Source organism: Grampus griseus (genome assembly GCF_964374135.1).
Source record: "Grampus griseus genome assembly, chromosome: 15".
NCBI classification, from domain to species: domain Eukaryota; kingdom Metazoa; phylum Chordata; class Mammalia; order Artiodactyla; family Delphinidae; genus Grampus; species Grampus griseus.
The window spans coordinates 34,756,234-34,772,116 of record NC_139009.1 but is presented as its reverse complement, the minus strand read 5'-3'; the positions used below and the strand labels follow the sequence as shown (position 1 = coordinate 34,772,116).

The 15,883-nt window shown below is 37.6% G+C and overlaps 1 protein-coding gene across 3 annotated transcripts in view; it reads left to right on the top strand.

The window, feature by feature from the left end:
• The window catches only part of THADA (THADA armadillo repeat containing), a 314,312-nt gene that overhangs the window by 57,775 nt on the left and 240,654 nt on the right, over positions 1-15,883 (top strand). For all 3 annotated transcript variants that reach the window (XM_082672019.1, XM_082672020.1, XM_082672018.1), the window contains exon 22: positions 5,469-5,578. In XM_082672019.1, coding sequence (XP_082528145.1) covers positions 5,469-5,578 — 110 coding nt within the window. The remainder of the gene's footprint in view (positions 1-5,468; positions 5,579-15,883) is intronic.

Genomic DNA, 15,883 nt, shown 5'->3' with positions numbered 1-15,883 from the left:
TTAAATTTAATTTTCCCAGCTTCCCATAGCCAACCAGATTTTTGCAAGCAACAGGACAGTAAGGCAACTTGCTACTGAACTTTATAGCAAATGATCCATTCCCTTAGATGATTGCTTGTGAAGGAGTGTGTCCTCTGCGACTTCATCAAGAAGAAAATGTGTTCATTCAGAGGCATGTCTGACCCTTCTCCTGCGCTGTAATCACATTATGAAAGGTTCTTTCATAATGTCCCTGTCCGAGAGGCAGAGATAAAACCAGCTTTGAGGGATGTAAGTCGAGACCCTTAAAGAGTGAGCAGTGCATGCAACCTTATCTCACAAACTTCCTGACTGGTGTGTGTCTGGGTTTCAAGCTGGGTGCTTTGCTGATGCAGAGCTTTTGCTTGATACATTGTTGGTCCTCTTTCCATGGGATATCGGATACCCAGTACCTACTGATTTTTTTAAACTTCCTCTACCTGGACTATCAGTTCATATGTTTATATATTTCCCCTAATATTCCTAAAAAGAAGCTTTTGGGTAGATTTTTTTTTTAATGTATCTGCTTTCTGCTTCCTAGGAATTATTGCCACAGAAATCACGTGATTAAGAATAATTACCAACTATTAGAAATGAGCAATTTTAAAAACTCCTACTTTAGATTCTATTGTAATTTTCATGATGTACATGGCTAACTGGGTTTATATGGTCCCTCAGTACCTTTTGTTACTGTTTTAGGTTTTTGTTAATGAACTGTAAGTGGGATGTATGTTTATTAGCATTTGTCAGTCTTAAAGAAATTACCTTTTGTATTTTCTTTTACCAAAGTTTATTTTTTAGAAATTATGAGTAAGTATTCATTGAACTGTGCTGAATGCAGGTTACCATTTTTAAGCTGTGAAGTGAAGTTGAGCATGTAATTACATCATTTAGTCAACTATTTATTGACTGCCTTACTACAAGGGTGTTGTGGGAATATTAAGAAATAGAATATGTGGTTCTCTGAGCTCAAAGGGCTTGGAAATGTAATAGGGGATACAAGACAAATTCATTTCAAAAAGTCAGACTAAAAGGCAACTGTTAAAATGGCACATGGTTAAGGATTTGCCAGAAAACAAAGAATAAACGTTCTGGTGGGAAGATGTCTGAATACCAGGAAACCATCATCTTTGTTATTATGTAGGACAATGTTTGGGCTTTCACGAAATCCCAAGTGTTAGTAGGAAATCACTATAGTAGAGAATGTCCAGTTTAAGATGTTAATTATCTTACTGTAGTATAAACTTTTATAAACTATTCCATTTAACCAAAGTGGAATTAGAAACTCCTGTTGACATTCCTAAGGTTGTGGCTGTGTCTTTTTTTTTTTTTTTAGTGGTACGCAGGCCTCTCACTGTTGTGGCCTCTCCCGTTGCGGAGCACAGGCTCCGGACACGCAGACTCAGTGGCCATGGCTCACGGGCCCAGCCGCTCCGCGGCATGTGGGATCCTCCCAGACCGGGGCACGAACCCGTGTCCCCTGCATCGGCAGGCAGACTCAACCACTGCGCCACCAGGGAAGCCCGTGGCTGTGTCTTAAAGTAAAATTTAAATTAAGGTTTAGGGGTTAAGTCTCACTACTTGATGACACAAAATGAAAACAAAAATTGACATTTAGCAATATTGATTGCTATGCTCTACCAGGTACTCTGCTAAATGCTTATTTGCATAATCTCATTTATTTCTCAGAATAATCCTGTGAAGTAGGTTCTAGTTTTATCCCCATTTCACAGATGAGAGAACTCTGTTACTTACGTAATTAGCTTGTATTGGTAAGGAGGCTGAGTAGGGTTCCTGAACTCAGCCCTCTTGGCTCCAGAATCCCAGATCTTAACCACTGCACATGTTCTTTGTAGAAATGTCCCACCTGTATACTTGAATCTTTATGGACTTACTAACTCATAATGAGGGGAATTAGCTTTGATTTTTCTACTGTATTTCTCTCTACTATCTAGATAAAGGACAAACAAAAAATGTATTTACATTTGCCCTTTGTGGGTTTTATGCTCTAGGTGAGCATTTAGCTCCCCTGTTTGGTCTGTTGGTGAATTATAGGTGCCTAGAGACATGGCACGTAGCTAGTCTGTTGGTGAATTATAGGTGCCTAGAGACATAGCATGTAGCTCTCCTCCCCTGTGGAAATTTATACCCTGTAAATCCATAAAGCATGTTAATTTGCCTATAGAAGTAGGTTTTATGGAAGGTTAGAACCAGGATACACTAAACTTAAAAAGATAGTGATTAGAATTTCATTTTAAGAATAGAAATCAGTGCCCTTTTTTTCCCATATTTAATTGTCTTTCAGAAATTCTGAGATATATATTATTTATTAAGAAAATATTTTGTAAAGACATCATCCATGTTAAAAGAAAAGTTTTTATGAACTTTAAATAGGAGCTATGTATCTAATAGATTGAAAGGCAATCGAGTTGAATTTTCAGAGGAGTTATTCATTTTTTAAATAAAATTTTGAAATTCTTTTTCTGATTCTACTGTTGTCATAAGTTTCTACAGGGTTAAATATGTTCCCTATAGTCTGATCATCCAAGGGGAGAGTGTCAGCATGGCCCCTGTTCCCTGTCCAGCTACTCATGGACCACATTGCCCTGTTGACTCCTCCCACCCACTGTGATAGGGTACATCCCTACCTTGCAACCCTGTCTTCTTCCACTATTTTCTAGCATGAAATCTTGAGGCCATTCAGCCAGGTCTGCTATCACTCTCCTGTATAGTCTGTGTTCATTCATGTAAAAAGACCCAGTGAAGTGTCTGACAGGTAGCGGATACTTAATAAATGTTTGTTCATTTATTCTAGTATGCCAGCTTCTTCTCATGTTAATTATCCTTTTCTGTATTGGTTCACTCATGTATATCCTGTTTAAGGTCTGGCCATGAAGCTTTTTCTAATTATTCATTTCAATGCAAAAAGAGCTGTCATTTCTTAGTGCAGTTAAGCTTTGCTGTTAAGCTTCTGATGGATACCATCCAGAATATTGGTTTTCTCTGAAAGCCTTCGGAGGACAAACACCTTGTTTTGTTCTTTGTCTACCCAGCACTAAGCTGCTAAGCATTTGACAGGGTGCTAAAAAAGTACTTACTGTCTGATTAATAGAAATATACTCTCTTCAAAGGGAAAAATTCATATTAAGCCTGGGTGTTACCTAGGTGGGTTTGTTGGGAAATTAAGTGCAAAATGGAATGAGAAAAAATGGTCTACCTCTCACTTGTGTCTTTAGAATCTCATTCTGTTTTCTGAGGCCAGGATTACCTAGGGTTGAGGTCTACCCTTCAGAAGAGAGACCATCCACTGGTCTCATTCACCTCTGAGGTCTTTGATATTATTATATGCCTTTTGGTTTAAGCCCCTTTGAAGGGAGTTAAGGTAAAGGAAGCAATGAAAATCTGATCTTTGTTTAAGAACTAGATTGTAAGTCCACAGAGAAGCACTTTACCAGTAACATTTCTGTTTTCCTGAAGTATGTTTTAATATCTGTAACATTAAAAAAAGATTAAGGATGTTAGAGAGACCCCAGCTCTATGACTTCCTGTTTTTATTTTTTGTGCCTTAGTACACCTTTTTATAAATCTTCTTTTGTTTCTCTAATAATAGAAATGATGGTCATAACAAGTTAGTTAACTGATGTTTCTTCTGGTCCTGTTTTGTAGGGTTATTGAGCTTCAGGTGTGTCTTGGGGGTTAAATTCAGATTTTGTGCTTGATAATTCTGTTCAAAATATACTCTGAAATTACGTATTGAAGGTAAAATGATAAGGCTTACCCTGACTCCTGATTTTTGACGACTAGTAGTATGTAGCTTGTAAAAAATATTAAAAATTAGGGATATCATCAGCTCTTCACCTGAAAACTTTAGCTGAAGAACATGACATGGCACTCTTTGGGGATATTAAATTGTTAGAATTTAAAAACTTCTGTTATATCCTGCTTTTCTGGTTCTTTCTTGATCTCATATCTGATTCTTATTTCTCTAAATGTATCACCCGTCTTTCTATAATCATATATATTTTGAGTTTAGAGTATGTCGTTAGCTTTCTTCTATTTGGAAATCCAGACAGAGGTCCCGTTGAACTGAATTGGTTTATAAGTTAAGGGCCTGTGCTGAGCTTTTAGATTTATTAACTCATTTTAATACACAATCTGTGAGGCAAGTGCTATTATTATTCCCAGTTTATAGATGAGACTGAGGCAGTTGCCCATGGTTACACGTTTAACTACTCTTTCTACTGTTTATCATCTCTAATGTGTGCAGAATACCAGTCACTGTGCTGAGGTAGAAGTTGTTTCTAGATAAGCCTATGTGAGCTATCTTGGGTTAGCTTGCTTTTTCACCATTCTGTGACCTGCTGGGGAGACCTGGATCAAGAGAGTGCCAGTTGTAGCTTTGGTCCTGAGTTTTATACAAAATCTGGATTCTCTAAAGCTTATCAGCTACCAAATCTTATGGTATAAATGTAGAATCAACCCAACCACTTTAACAGTTAATGCTGTACAAAACTTCATCAGCAACTAATTGTCAGTCATGTCTTCTTTAAAGTAGATTGTCATATTTGTTATTTGTTTAAACTTGCATGGAGAAAAGCAGCATGTATGAAAGTGATTGGGTAGCATTCTGGAAAACTCCATGGTTCTGACTCAAAGTGAAGCCTGTCAATTTTCAGGAGGCCCTTTGCACACTAAATCTTGTGTGGCCATTAATACTTGTCTATCTCTAAAAGGTAATTATTGGGAAGTATTGTTTAATGGGTTGGAGTTTCAGTTTGGGAAGATGAAAAATATTCTGTAGATAGATGGTGGTTGCACAGGAAAGTGAATATACTGAATGCCACTGAACTGTACACTTAAAAACGGTTAAAATGGTAAATTTTATGTTATGTATATTTTAACCATAATAGAAAAAAATTTTTTTTGAAGAGGGGAGTAAAAGGTAATTACTTCACCTAGGCCTAGGTTTGTGAGGTTGTCACCTTGTGTGATTTGCTGTTGGTGTTGAATGATATGAGCTAACAAAGAGAACACAGCAAGATTTGTGAAGCTGGCATAGGGAGGCAGTTCTAGCCTAGCAGTTAAAGATGGCCAACTCTGGAGCCAGATTGCCTGGATTTATGTACTGGTTCTACCATCTACTTGCTGTATGACCTTGAATAAGTTACTTGCCCTTTCTGGGCCTCATTTTTCCCAGTTGTAGAGTGGAGATAATAATAGTGCTTTTTTCATGGAATTGTTGTGAGAATTAATTGTGATAGTATAAAACGCTTAAAATATTACCTGTTGCATAATAGGTGCTAAGTGGATGGGCATTGAGACCTGAGTTCTAAATAATCTTACTAAAAATAAATAAATAAATAAGTAAGTAAATAAATGGCATTACTGACATAAATACATCTGTCAGTGTAAACATAAATGGCATATTTATTTTTGATTTTGTTTTGAAGGTAAAAGAAATAGGAGATTACTTTAAACAGCACCTTTTACAGTCCAGGCACAGAGGAGCATTTGAACTGGCTTACACTGGCTTTGTGAAACTCACCGAAATCCTAAACAGGTAAAACAAAGCAAATATCCCTTTAATTTTAAAAAGATTAAATGCACAAACCATGTGCTCAAAGTAGAATTTAGTTGTGTCTTTTGATGTTTAAAAGAACAGGACTTAGTTGGCTTCAAAACTCTTGGAAGAAATTGTTTTCTTAGGTTTCATTGTATGATTTACTGCAGATGATGGAGTGAAATGTCCAAACCCAGTCACTCTCTTATTGAAACGTGATTTGACACAAACTCAAAGATTTTGCTAAAAATAGATTTGAAGTTACCATTTATTTTCATTGAATGAAATGACTGTTTTGTCTGTTTGAAAATTACTTGACTTGTGGAATAAAATAAGCCCTCCAGTTTTTTGGATTTGTGTATATTACAGACAGAGAAACACTTAAGGATTTTGTGTTTTTCTTCGTAATTTTATCTTATAGAAAAATTTAAAAGAACAGTAAATAGACCAAAAATTATAAAGGACTTTTCCCCCTTACTTGGAAAAATACTTAAGTAGATTTCGTACATTTAGCCAAATGTTTTTTTTTTTTTTGACATTATAGGTGCTGATAATTTCATTCATTCATATAATAGATTTCCTCCAAAGAGCTTGTGAGGAAACCTTAAATTACTTAATGACTAAGTGTTCATGGCAAGTGTTCTCTAAATAAAAGGTAGTATTTTCCAGGAAAACATTTCCATTGCCTGGAAACTTTTTGAAATGAAGCAGAGTTCTGCCAGCCGTGTAGCCTTAGCAAACATTTTATTTTGGGCCGTTAAGACATCTACTCCTTGAATATTTTTGAAGCATTTTTTTCACACTCCTGGTACAACATTTATAAAACATTTTGGCAGTTATGGGCTGCACAGAATATCTTTAAATGATACATTAAAAAATGTCCTTGACATTAAACTGCTGATCTTGAAAATATTTTGTTGTCTTTGCAGCTCTTTCTTTCCAGTGTAGACATGACTTAAGAATATTTTTTTCTCACAAAACAACACACTTCCCTCCCTTCAAATCAATTAACAAATATATATATTGAACACTAGCTGTGTGCTTAGTACTGTGCTTGGCTTGGAGGATATAATACTTCTTTATGAGACAAGTTTCCTGTTCTCAAAGAGCATATGGTTTAGTTGGGGAAATAAGCAGGGATGAAATTCAAAATATTTAACAAATGGTACGTCATGGGCACTGACTGGTCAGAACAGACACTGGCTGTAAGCACCCAAGATTGCTGTCTGCATGGATGTGTGTTAGCTGAACACCAGCCTGGAAAGTGAAACCAAGACACTTGAACAAGATGAGCCAATGTAATTGTCAAAATTTGGGTGAAATTTACAAATTCTGTAGGCATAGCAGAGAGAAAGCAGCAAAGAAAGGCTGGGAGGGCTTACTGGAGGAGGTGGAATTTGTGCTAATGCATGAGTAAGGTTTAAGTAGATAGGAGGAGAAAGGAGGAGACTTTATGAGTAAATGTTCAGAGGCTAGAACCAGCATGGCATATTGTTAGGTGAGTAAATGAGCCAGGCTGATTTGTGGTGGTGGTGCTGGTGGTAGAGTTACTAGGCAATATCATACATTTGGATAGATGGAGGTCAAATTATGGATACCTAGAAAACAGATTTGCTGTACTAGGGATGGAGAGAGGGATTGAACATTTTCGACCTGAAATAGATCATAGGAGGCATGTAGAATGGAGAAATAGCAATAATCTATGACACGAGGTCTTAGTTCTACTTACATCCATTCTGTTTATTGGCAATGAGATTGTACAAGTTACTCTCCTCAGCCTCTGATTTCTTCATCTATAAAGTAAGGAAAAGAATATTTGCCCTGTTGACAGATCTCTCTGGCCTTTGTTATATGGATCAAGTAAGATACCTATGTATGAAGACCCTTTTGCATTATTAAACTTTCTACAAATGTAAAACATTATGAGATTGATGTTGGTTATGGTGTTGGTGCATCAATGTAGTGTTTCCTTTGGAAGTGTTAGGTTAGATAGATTGTAGTGACAGATAGTAGTGAGAAGAGACTGGCATCGGCTCTAACAATCTAGAGCTGAGGTGATGAGAGCTTCCTCTGAGTCAATGGCTCTGGGAATGGAGGGAAAGAAGTGGCATCTCAATTAATATTTATCCCCACATAGTAACAACTCTACACATGACGTTTTGAATGCTTAGAAGAGAAGCTGTGGACATCTCTTATTTAATGGTTTGATGTGTCAAGAATTAGGGCAGTGCCTAGCTGGGTGATTCTTCTCCTTGGGGTATTTATCGAACTCAATTGGTGGTGTTCAGCTGACAGATGAACTGGTCAGGAGGGTCCAAGACAGCTTTATTCACATTATGGCACCTTGGTGGGATGGCTAGAAGATAGGGCCTAGTTGGGACTGCATGTGGCCTCTCAGCATGGCAGTCTTGGGGTAGCTGAAATTCTTATATGGCAGCTGGCTTCCTTCAGAGAGGCTGTTCCAAGAGAACTGGGCAGGCTTCATGGTCTTTTCTGACCTAGCCTTGGAAGTCTCGTGGCATTGCTTCAGTCACATTGTTTTGGTTCTAAATGAGTCTTAAGGCCAGTCGGATTCAAGGGGAGAGGAATTAAACTTCACCATTTGATGGTAAAGTGGCAAGATTGTATTGTAGAAATATGTGTGGGATGGGAGATATAGTGGTGGCCATCGTTGAAGAATGCAATCTGCCACGTGAAGTAAACTGAATGTGTGTGATAGAGGTCCCCAGGGAGTCCACGACTGTTCCTGTGGTTTAATTTTTGGTGACCAGAAAAGTGGAATTGATGTTACCAAAGGCAAGGAAACTGAAAGAGGAGATTACTTTGATAATGATGAACACATTTGTTTTGTATGTGTTGAGTGTGACATGATGGTGGCATATCCTGGTGGAAATATTTAAGTCAGAACTGGGAGATAGGGGATTAGTTTGGGTGCTCTTGCAGAAACAGAGATGTAGATTTATGCCGTCTTCATAAATATCATAGCTAGTAGGATTGCAGTCTTCAGGGAAGAGCTTAAAAGGAGAAAAGAACAGAGGACCAAGGACAGAGGCTTTTGAACAACTGTACTTTGTAGTTGAAAGTACAGTTGAAGGCATTCCAAATAAATGGAGTGGGGAGATGAGGCAAGGCCCAGTGCCTGGTATCTCAGCCACTCCTAATCTGCTGTAAAGATCTCCTCATGGCTGTCACTATTGGCTTTTAACCAACCTGTTATGAGTTCCCAACTGTTGCTTCCAAACCAAGTGGTTCTTGATCCCTTTGGAGACATTTCAGATCTGCTGAACAGAATGTTTTACGGAGAACGTCTTTGCAGTATGTGTGGCTTCCTTTTGTTTGGTTTTTATTTTTAAAAGCAAATGTATTTCTTTTGGATCCTTCTGAAAGCTTTTAAGTTATGAAAAATTTATTTAGGCATACAGTGTTTTAAAGTTTGCAGAAAGAAATCTGGGCTTTCAGGAAAATCCACTGAAATGGAGGCCAACTGCTGGCCACCTCTTGAACTACAGCTGTGTTAAGGAAGCAAACACTTAAAGAGATTAATGGGTAAATAACCGAAGAGTTAAACAAGAGCCACATTGTTTGAATTGGTGTTCAACAGGATTATTCAGAATGTCTTCAAATGTAAATTGACTTCACTATTAAACAATCATCTAAGAATAAATAGGAATGGAAGACACTGTTCTTTTTTCTGGGAATTTTTTGAAAGCAACACTTGCGCGCGCACACGCACACACACAATATGTTGAGTTAATTTTCTAGAATCTGATTTCTTATATGGTCCTTTCTATTTAGAATTTGATGAAATATTCATGCACTCTTTAAAAAACATAATCACCTGCCTATGCTTAATTACCTGCTTAAGCACTTGATTAGAGTGGTTAAATGCATTAAAGTTATCACTGTAAATTCAGGTTTCTGATGAAATTCATACTTGCTTATTTATGCTCTATAGTCTTAGTATTTTAAGTTATTCTTTCAGTGAAAATAAACAGAATTCTAAACTAGGGTGCCAAGCAGGGAATCTAGTTTTCATTTGTTCAGCCATAAATTAAAAGCTTAACTCTAAGCGGATTAAGTTGTTGTTTACAGTTCTAAATCTAGAAGGGAGGTTCATGAGTACCTGATATTGTCTTACTCTTCATTTTTTTGAATTGCTCTGCTTATTGAAATGTAGCTTAAACTGTGAATATTTGCTGCACTAATTACAATCATTCTCACATTGTTGGCCCGAAAAATGAACTGCTGACATTTAGCAATTTTTGTCATAAAATGCTACTACTGACTCATGGATGTCAACAATTATGGTGGACAGAAGTAATTTAAATATGTATTTCAACTTTCATCAGTTAATTATAGCTACTACAATTCAAATTCAACAGAAGACTTCTTATGAACCTTTGAAATGTATTAATGAAAAAATAATTTCACTCTACTGGAGAATGAAAGACCAAGTCTCTAAAGAATATGCAGTTGAGCAAGAAATAAATGTAGAATGTAATATATGAGGTTTGGGGAAAAAGTCATTCAACTCTAAATAAAAAATATATAATCTTGTTTAAGCCTTTATTTTCATCTCCTTTGGCAGATGTGTCTAGGACACTTTTTATTTCTGAGTATCCTATGATTTTTATTTGAAATATTAATAATTAAATAAAGAATAACTAAGTGATCATCCACTCTGGGAAACCATATTAATACTTTACATAGAAAAAAAATCCTTTAATTTTCCCACTTCTATAGTGGATTAAAAGGATTTGGGGATAAATAAATTAAATAAACAAATTAAAGAAAAATATTAGGTCTTAACTCCAATTCTCCCCACCCCTTCCAACTTACATGTTATTTGGTCCAGTTGTTCAGATCTATCTTGCTTTTTTTAAAAAAAAAAAAAAAAAAAAAGGATTTGGGGAAAAGTAGAATGTCTTAATGATATTTTTTCTTTTTAATTTATTTTTTAGAATGTCTTAATGTTTAAAATCTAAAACTTTGTGTCTTTGGTTTGTGACCCTTGGATTTTTATTTTTAAGCCCACTCCGTAGTTGAGTAAGATATTACCTTCTTTCTGGAACTTTGAATAATCATTTTTAAAGTTCTCATAATAATACTCAGTCTTTTTAGACTCAGTAATGAAGGAATCTTGTTCTTAGTGAGTAACTTCTATCTCAGCTTTGTTAGTAAAGTTCCAGAGTTTTTAATATTAATTTTTTCCTCCTTGATCTCAGGCAATGGTTGTATTAAATATTAAGAGAACCAACAATTTGTTACATCCTTCTAACCACTTCTTTTAATCCACTGTATCTTGCCCTTCCCCACATGGCTTTCTGATTGGTAATTCAATTTATATTTGGTCATCGTTACTATTGCCTGTGCCTGCAGCTGAGCCTTCAAAATAGCCCCCTGATGTTTTAGCCTGCAGTAAACTTCAGCAATATTTGATGGTGGTGAGGGAGGTTAAGATGACTTCTGTTGATATGTAGCTTTCTCACTGGATCTCATTTGGGCAAATCGTTTTTCAGGCTTAAAATTTCTCCATGCTTCAGGGCTATGTTCCCTGTTTTTAAAATGTGCATGTACATGCACACAACCTTCCTGCACATCTGTCACTGTTTAGTTTAATTGAAATAATAAACACGAACCTTGAAATAATAAACACAATACTTGACCAAAGAATGAATGGAGTGGGGAATTTAGCTTATGAAATAATAGGAGCTTGGAAAAAAATCTCTAAGTTAGGAAAAGTAACAATACTGAAAGAGTCTGAGGAAATGAAGGTAACATTTCTCAATTAACAATTGTAATATAACTAATCAGAACTCAACAAAAAATAGCTCTGTGTTACCATCCTTAGGTGGATGGATGAAGCCATTGGAGAGCCACTCTGTAGTCAGGGAACCTGATTTATTGGCACAAAATAGTCTAATGACCAATTAGTTGGGTATACAGCATATGTAATTTGATTTCAGTCTGGGTTTTATGCTTATCTTAGAATACTTACCCACTACCAGTGAGATAGCTTTGTGGATAGAAATTGGACTAATCTGTTTATAGAACAATAATTTGCTTCAGTGATCTTCTCAAGACAACACAAAGACTCACCAGCCATGGACTGGCCTGTTCATTTCTGTTACTTTTGGTAGGGACTCAAGCTATAGCACTTAGCATAGAAAAACCAAACCAAACAAACAAATACAAAAAAAACAACACCTCCCTCCTCTTTCCTGTCAGCCCCCCCTTTTTTTAATGTCTACTATTTCTTTCCTTCGTTGTTTTTTTTCTTTTAATAAATTTTATTTATTTATTTATTTTTGGCTGTGTTGGGTCTTCATTGCTGCACACGGGCTTTCTCTAATTGTGGCGAGCGGGGGCTGCTCTTCTTTGCGGTGCGTGGGCTTCTCATTGCGGTGGCTTCTCTTGTTGTGGAGCACAGGCTCTAAGCACACGGGCTTCAGTAGTTGTGGCTCACGGGCTCTGGAGCGCAGGCTCAGTAGTTGTGGCGCACGGGCTTAGTTGGTCCGCAGCATGTGGGATCTTCCCGGACCAGGGCTCAAACCCGTGTCCCCTGCATTGGCAGGTGGATTCTTAACCACTGGGCCACCAGGGAAGCCCCTAATGCCTACTGTTTCTTGACTGTGAAGAGCAGGAACATCAGAGTGGTCTGATCCTCCCACACCCCCATCCTTAACCACTGCCTCCCTCCGAGTGTAGAGGAAAGAATATTGAGGTACCAGTTAAAACTGAGTGCTACCTACCAGCTCTGTTGATACTAGGAAAACCATGTAAATCTTTCTGGGCTGCTGTGTCCTCTTTGATAAAATAAGAGAATACAGCTTTCTAAGGCCTTTTTAAATTCTGAGCATTCTACTCATGGTACAATACTGCTTTCTAGTTTCTGATTGGGAAAGTCTGGGGATTTCGGGTATGAAAGATGGAGGGAACTTGGATACATTTTTAGTAAACTTCCTTTAGAACTGGTAAACTGATCTCTCGGGAGACTTTTGTGGGTTAATAACATTTAGTGAGGCTTGCTTATGAAGAACCTTGAATCCCTTGAGTTCCAATTTTTATGATGTACTCAGAGACTAAAGACACTGTATATTTTGTATTAATTTGACATGGGAGTGAAATAAAACAAAAGAGCCTTCGGACAAAGAGGATGTCTGCTCTTCTAGTGGAGAGGCACTCGCTAACCCAAGCAGGCTTGGAATTCCCCACGGCTGGGGCTGTTGAGTGCATGGAGCTGGCACAGCCAATCATGGACTGTTTCACTCAGGGACCTTGCCCTTTTCCTTGCTGCCCCCTGGATTGTGTGATGAGGAACCAAAACAAACAGCTAGAGTTCGTTGCATTGTTCTTGGGAGCCATGCATGGTTCCATTTTTATCTTTCAATTCCTTCATTATCATAAACACCAGCAACTCTGGAGTTTTGAAATCACTTCCTTGTGAAGTAATCTTTCCTTGCTGGGGAGTAGACAGAAGGTTCATTGAACAGTCAGAACTCTAGGTTAGGCTATTATTGTGTTTTTCTAGGCACAGTGACTTCACCATTGAGGAGCCTTACAGATTTTAGCCCTTCTTTTCTACACCTGGTTTTTCAATCATGTGCCTAACAGAAGGACAGCTAATATGCAGCAGCTGGCGTCAACACTAGTGGGTCCTTATTTATTTATTCAACAAGCGATTTCTTGAACATCTTCTATGTGCCTGTGTTAGAAACACTCTGACCATTGAGAGTACAATGTGGTAAGCCAGATTTGCTGTGAACCTAGAGACATATGTTAGGATCTAAATTTGAAACATTTAACTCCGTAGAACTAAGAGAGGCATGTGAAGACCTGAACAAGGGACTGCAGCTTGTGTGAGGCCATGATGAGGTGTTTTGGGGACAGTCACATCAGGAGCTTTGGGTACTTATATCATTTAGGGTCATTGCTTTCTCTCTTTGAAATAGTAACCCAGGTAATAATATCTCATTGAATTTCAAAGCATTTTTACAATGATTTTATTTTCATTCTTGGGCATTGAGAAATCAAGTGATTTGTCCATAGCCACTCAACTAGTTGGTGACAGAGCCAGCACTAGAATCCAAATGGTTTTTTTGAACTTCATTCTGCTTCAGAGTTAGCAGTTCAACACAAGCGTATCGATCACCTGCTTTATGTAAGAAATTGTGATAGGTAGGCATTATAGAGGGTAAAATATTGGTAAAACGTGGTTCTTGTTCTTAGAGGAATTTCTAGCCTAGCCTTTTAATCTTTGGTATTAGAGAAATCAATTAGATTACTTACAGGGCAGAAATGGAAGACCAAGAAAAAAGGCCGCTTACTGAGCTGTCTGTCCCGGTTTATGGGAAGAATGATTAATGCATTAACAAAATAAGCAAGGCAGGAAGAAGGGCCTGATCGGAGGCAGGATAATACTTTAGACATGTCAGGTTTGCGGTGGTGTTGGGAGGCTGCCTAAAGGGATAGCAGACAGTTGGAAATACAGGTCAAGAGATGGGGAGAGGGGTCAGAGTTGGAGATAGGGTGATCTGGGACTCCTCCAATTTTTTAGCACTGGAAGTCCAGCATTCTGGGAAACACTTCTGTCCCAGGCTGGCAGGGACACTGGTCACTCTTACTAGAGGTGTATATTTGAGAGTCACCCATACAGAGGAAATAGTTGAAGGCACAGGCCTGGTCTCCTAAAGAGCCTTAAGAGAGAAGGGAAATGATTATAGTCTGGGATTAAATGTTGTATTTGTTAGAATTCAGAAACATTGGTTCTTTGAAACATCTTTCTACCCCATGTTCACAACCATACAAACCTTGGTTAAACCATATATAAACTGGAACCCTCTACTGGGTTTTGAACCCTATCCTTGGTTTTTTTTCTCGAATATTGGGAAAAAATGATCTCTTGGGATAGTATTTAGGCTAACAGTTGATTTTGATTGGGGATTTCAGTAGAAAATATCTTCATATCAGTGCTATGACCTTGGTATGTGGAGATTCTGAATGTGTTCTGAATGTGTGTTAGAATGTGTTCTAAGGAGTTGAGTCATCTGCTGGCTCTAATGGCGGCACCTATTGTCATTAGAAAGCACTTCTGTTTATACTTTCTTTTCCAGTTACTATATCCTCTTGGTTTGTCAGCCTGGTTTTTTAGAATGGTACACTTAATGGAGCTGGTAAGTCATAAGTTGTTCATTTATTCAGCAGATATTTATTGAGCTCCCTATTGGGATGCCAGGCCCCGTTCTGGGTGCTGGGAAATAAAGAAGTGGACAAGACAGAGTGTGTCTCTGATATCATGGATTTATATTTTAAAGGCTATCTACAAAATAATAAACTGTCAGATAACGATATGTATTTTGATGTGATAAAGTTTGGTAGTAAGGAAAAGTCTTTCTTTCCTCCTGCACTAAAGTAAGCCAAGGCTTGGATGCCAAGAAGCAGCAGCTTTCTAAGGGAAGAGCTTTACAAGCAATGGGAACAGTTAATGCAAAAAAGCCTTTGGTGTATTTAAACAACAGAATGATATAAGATAGTTGAATGAGGTTGTTCAAATACGTCGGGCTTTGTGAGCCAGGATCTTGCGCTTCCTGGAAATTTTTTTTTTTTCCTGAGAGCCTCCAACCAAATGGATAGAAAAATAAAAGGTATCTTGGGAATTGAACAGACATTAATATGTGTGGACCCTAATAAGTAGGTTTATGATGATCAACAAATAAAGTGTATAGGTGTGTGTTATGAAGTTGCATAGAAGAGGGGAGAAGGGCTGGATGGGACAAACAAGAAGCGACATGAATATAAAACAAATAAAGTTTCTGTTCCCAGAAAGTGTGCTCTATCTCTCCAAGCTGCCTTTATCCTCCTCCTGACTCTTTTTCCACTTGTACCTGGAACCTTAGATCAGCTTGTTCAGTATCATCAGTGGATGGTTTCAGATTAGTGCCTGGAATATTTAAAGCATGTAACTTGTGAAAGCAAACACCTTTTTTTTACATTGTGGATAATTTTCTCTTTTAAATCTAAAAGATATGACTGCTCCAAGTATACGGGTATAGCCCCCCTCCCAACTCCAGTTTAAAATCAATAGTATGACCTGCTTTTTATGTTATAGGCAGCTAAAGCTTTGCTTTGCAAAACTTTGGACTTGGGTGAGTGAGAAAACTCGAATTCCTCATAACAGCACTAATATGGTAGAGGTTTAGAAGTGATATCTGAAATGATCAGATTATCTTTCTTCTACTTTCCCTGAAACCTCACTTTTTTTTTTTTTTAATGTAGAAAGGTACATGTTTTTCAGTTTCCTGTTAC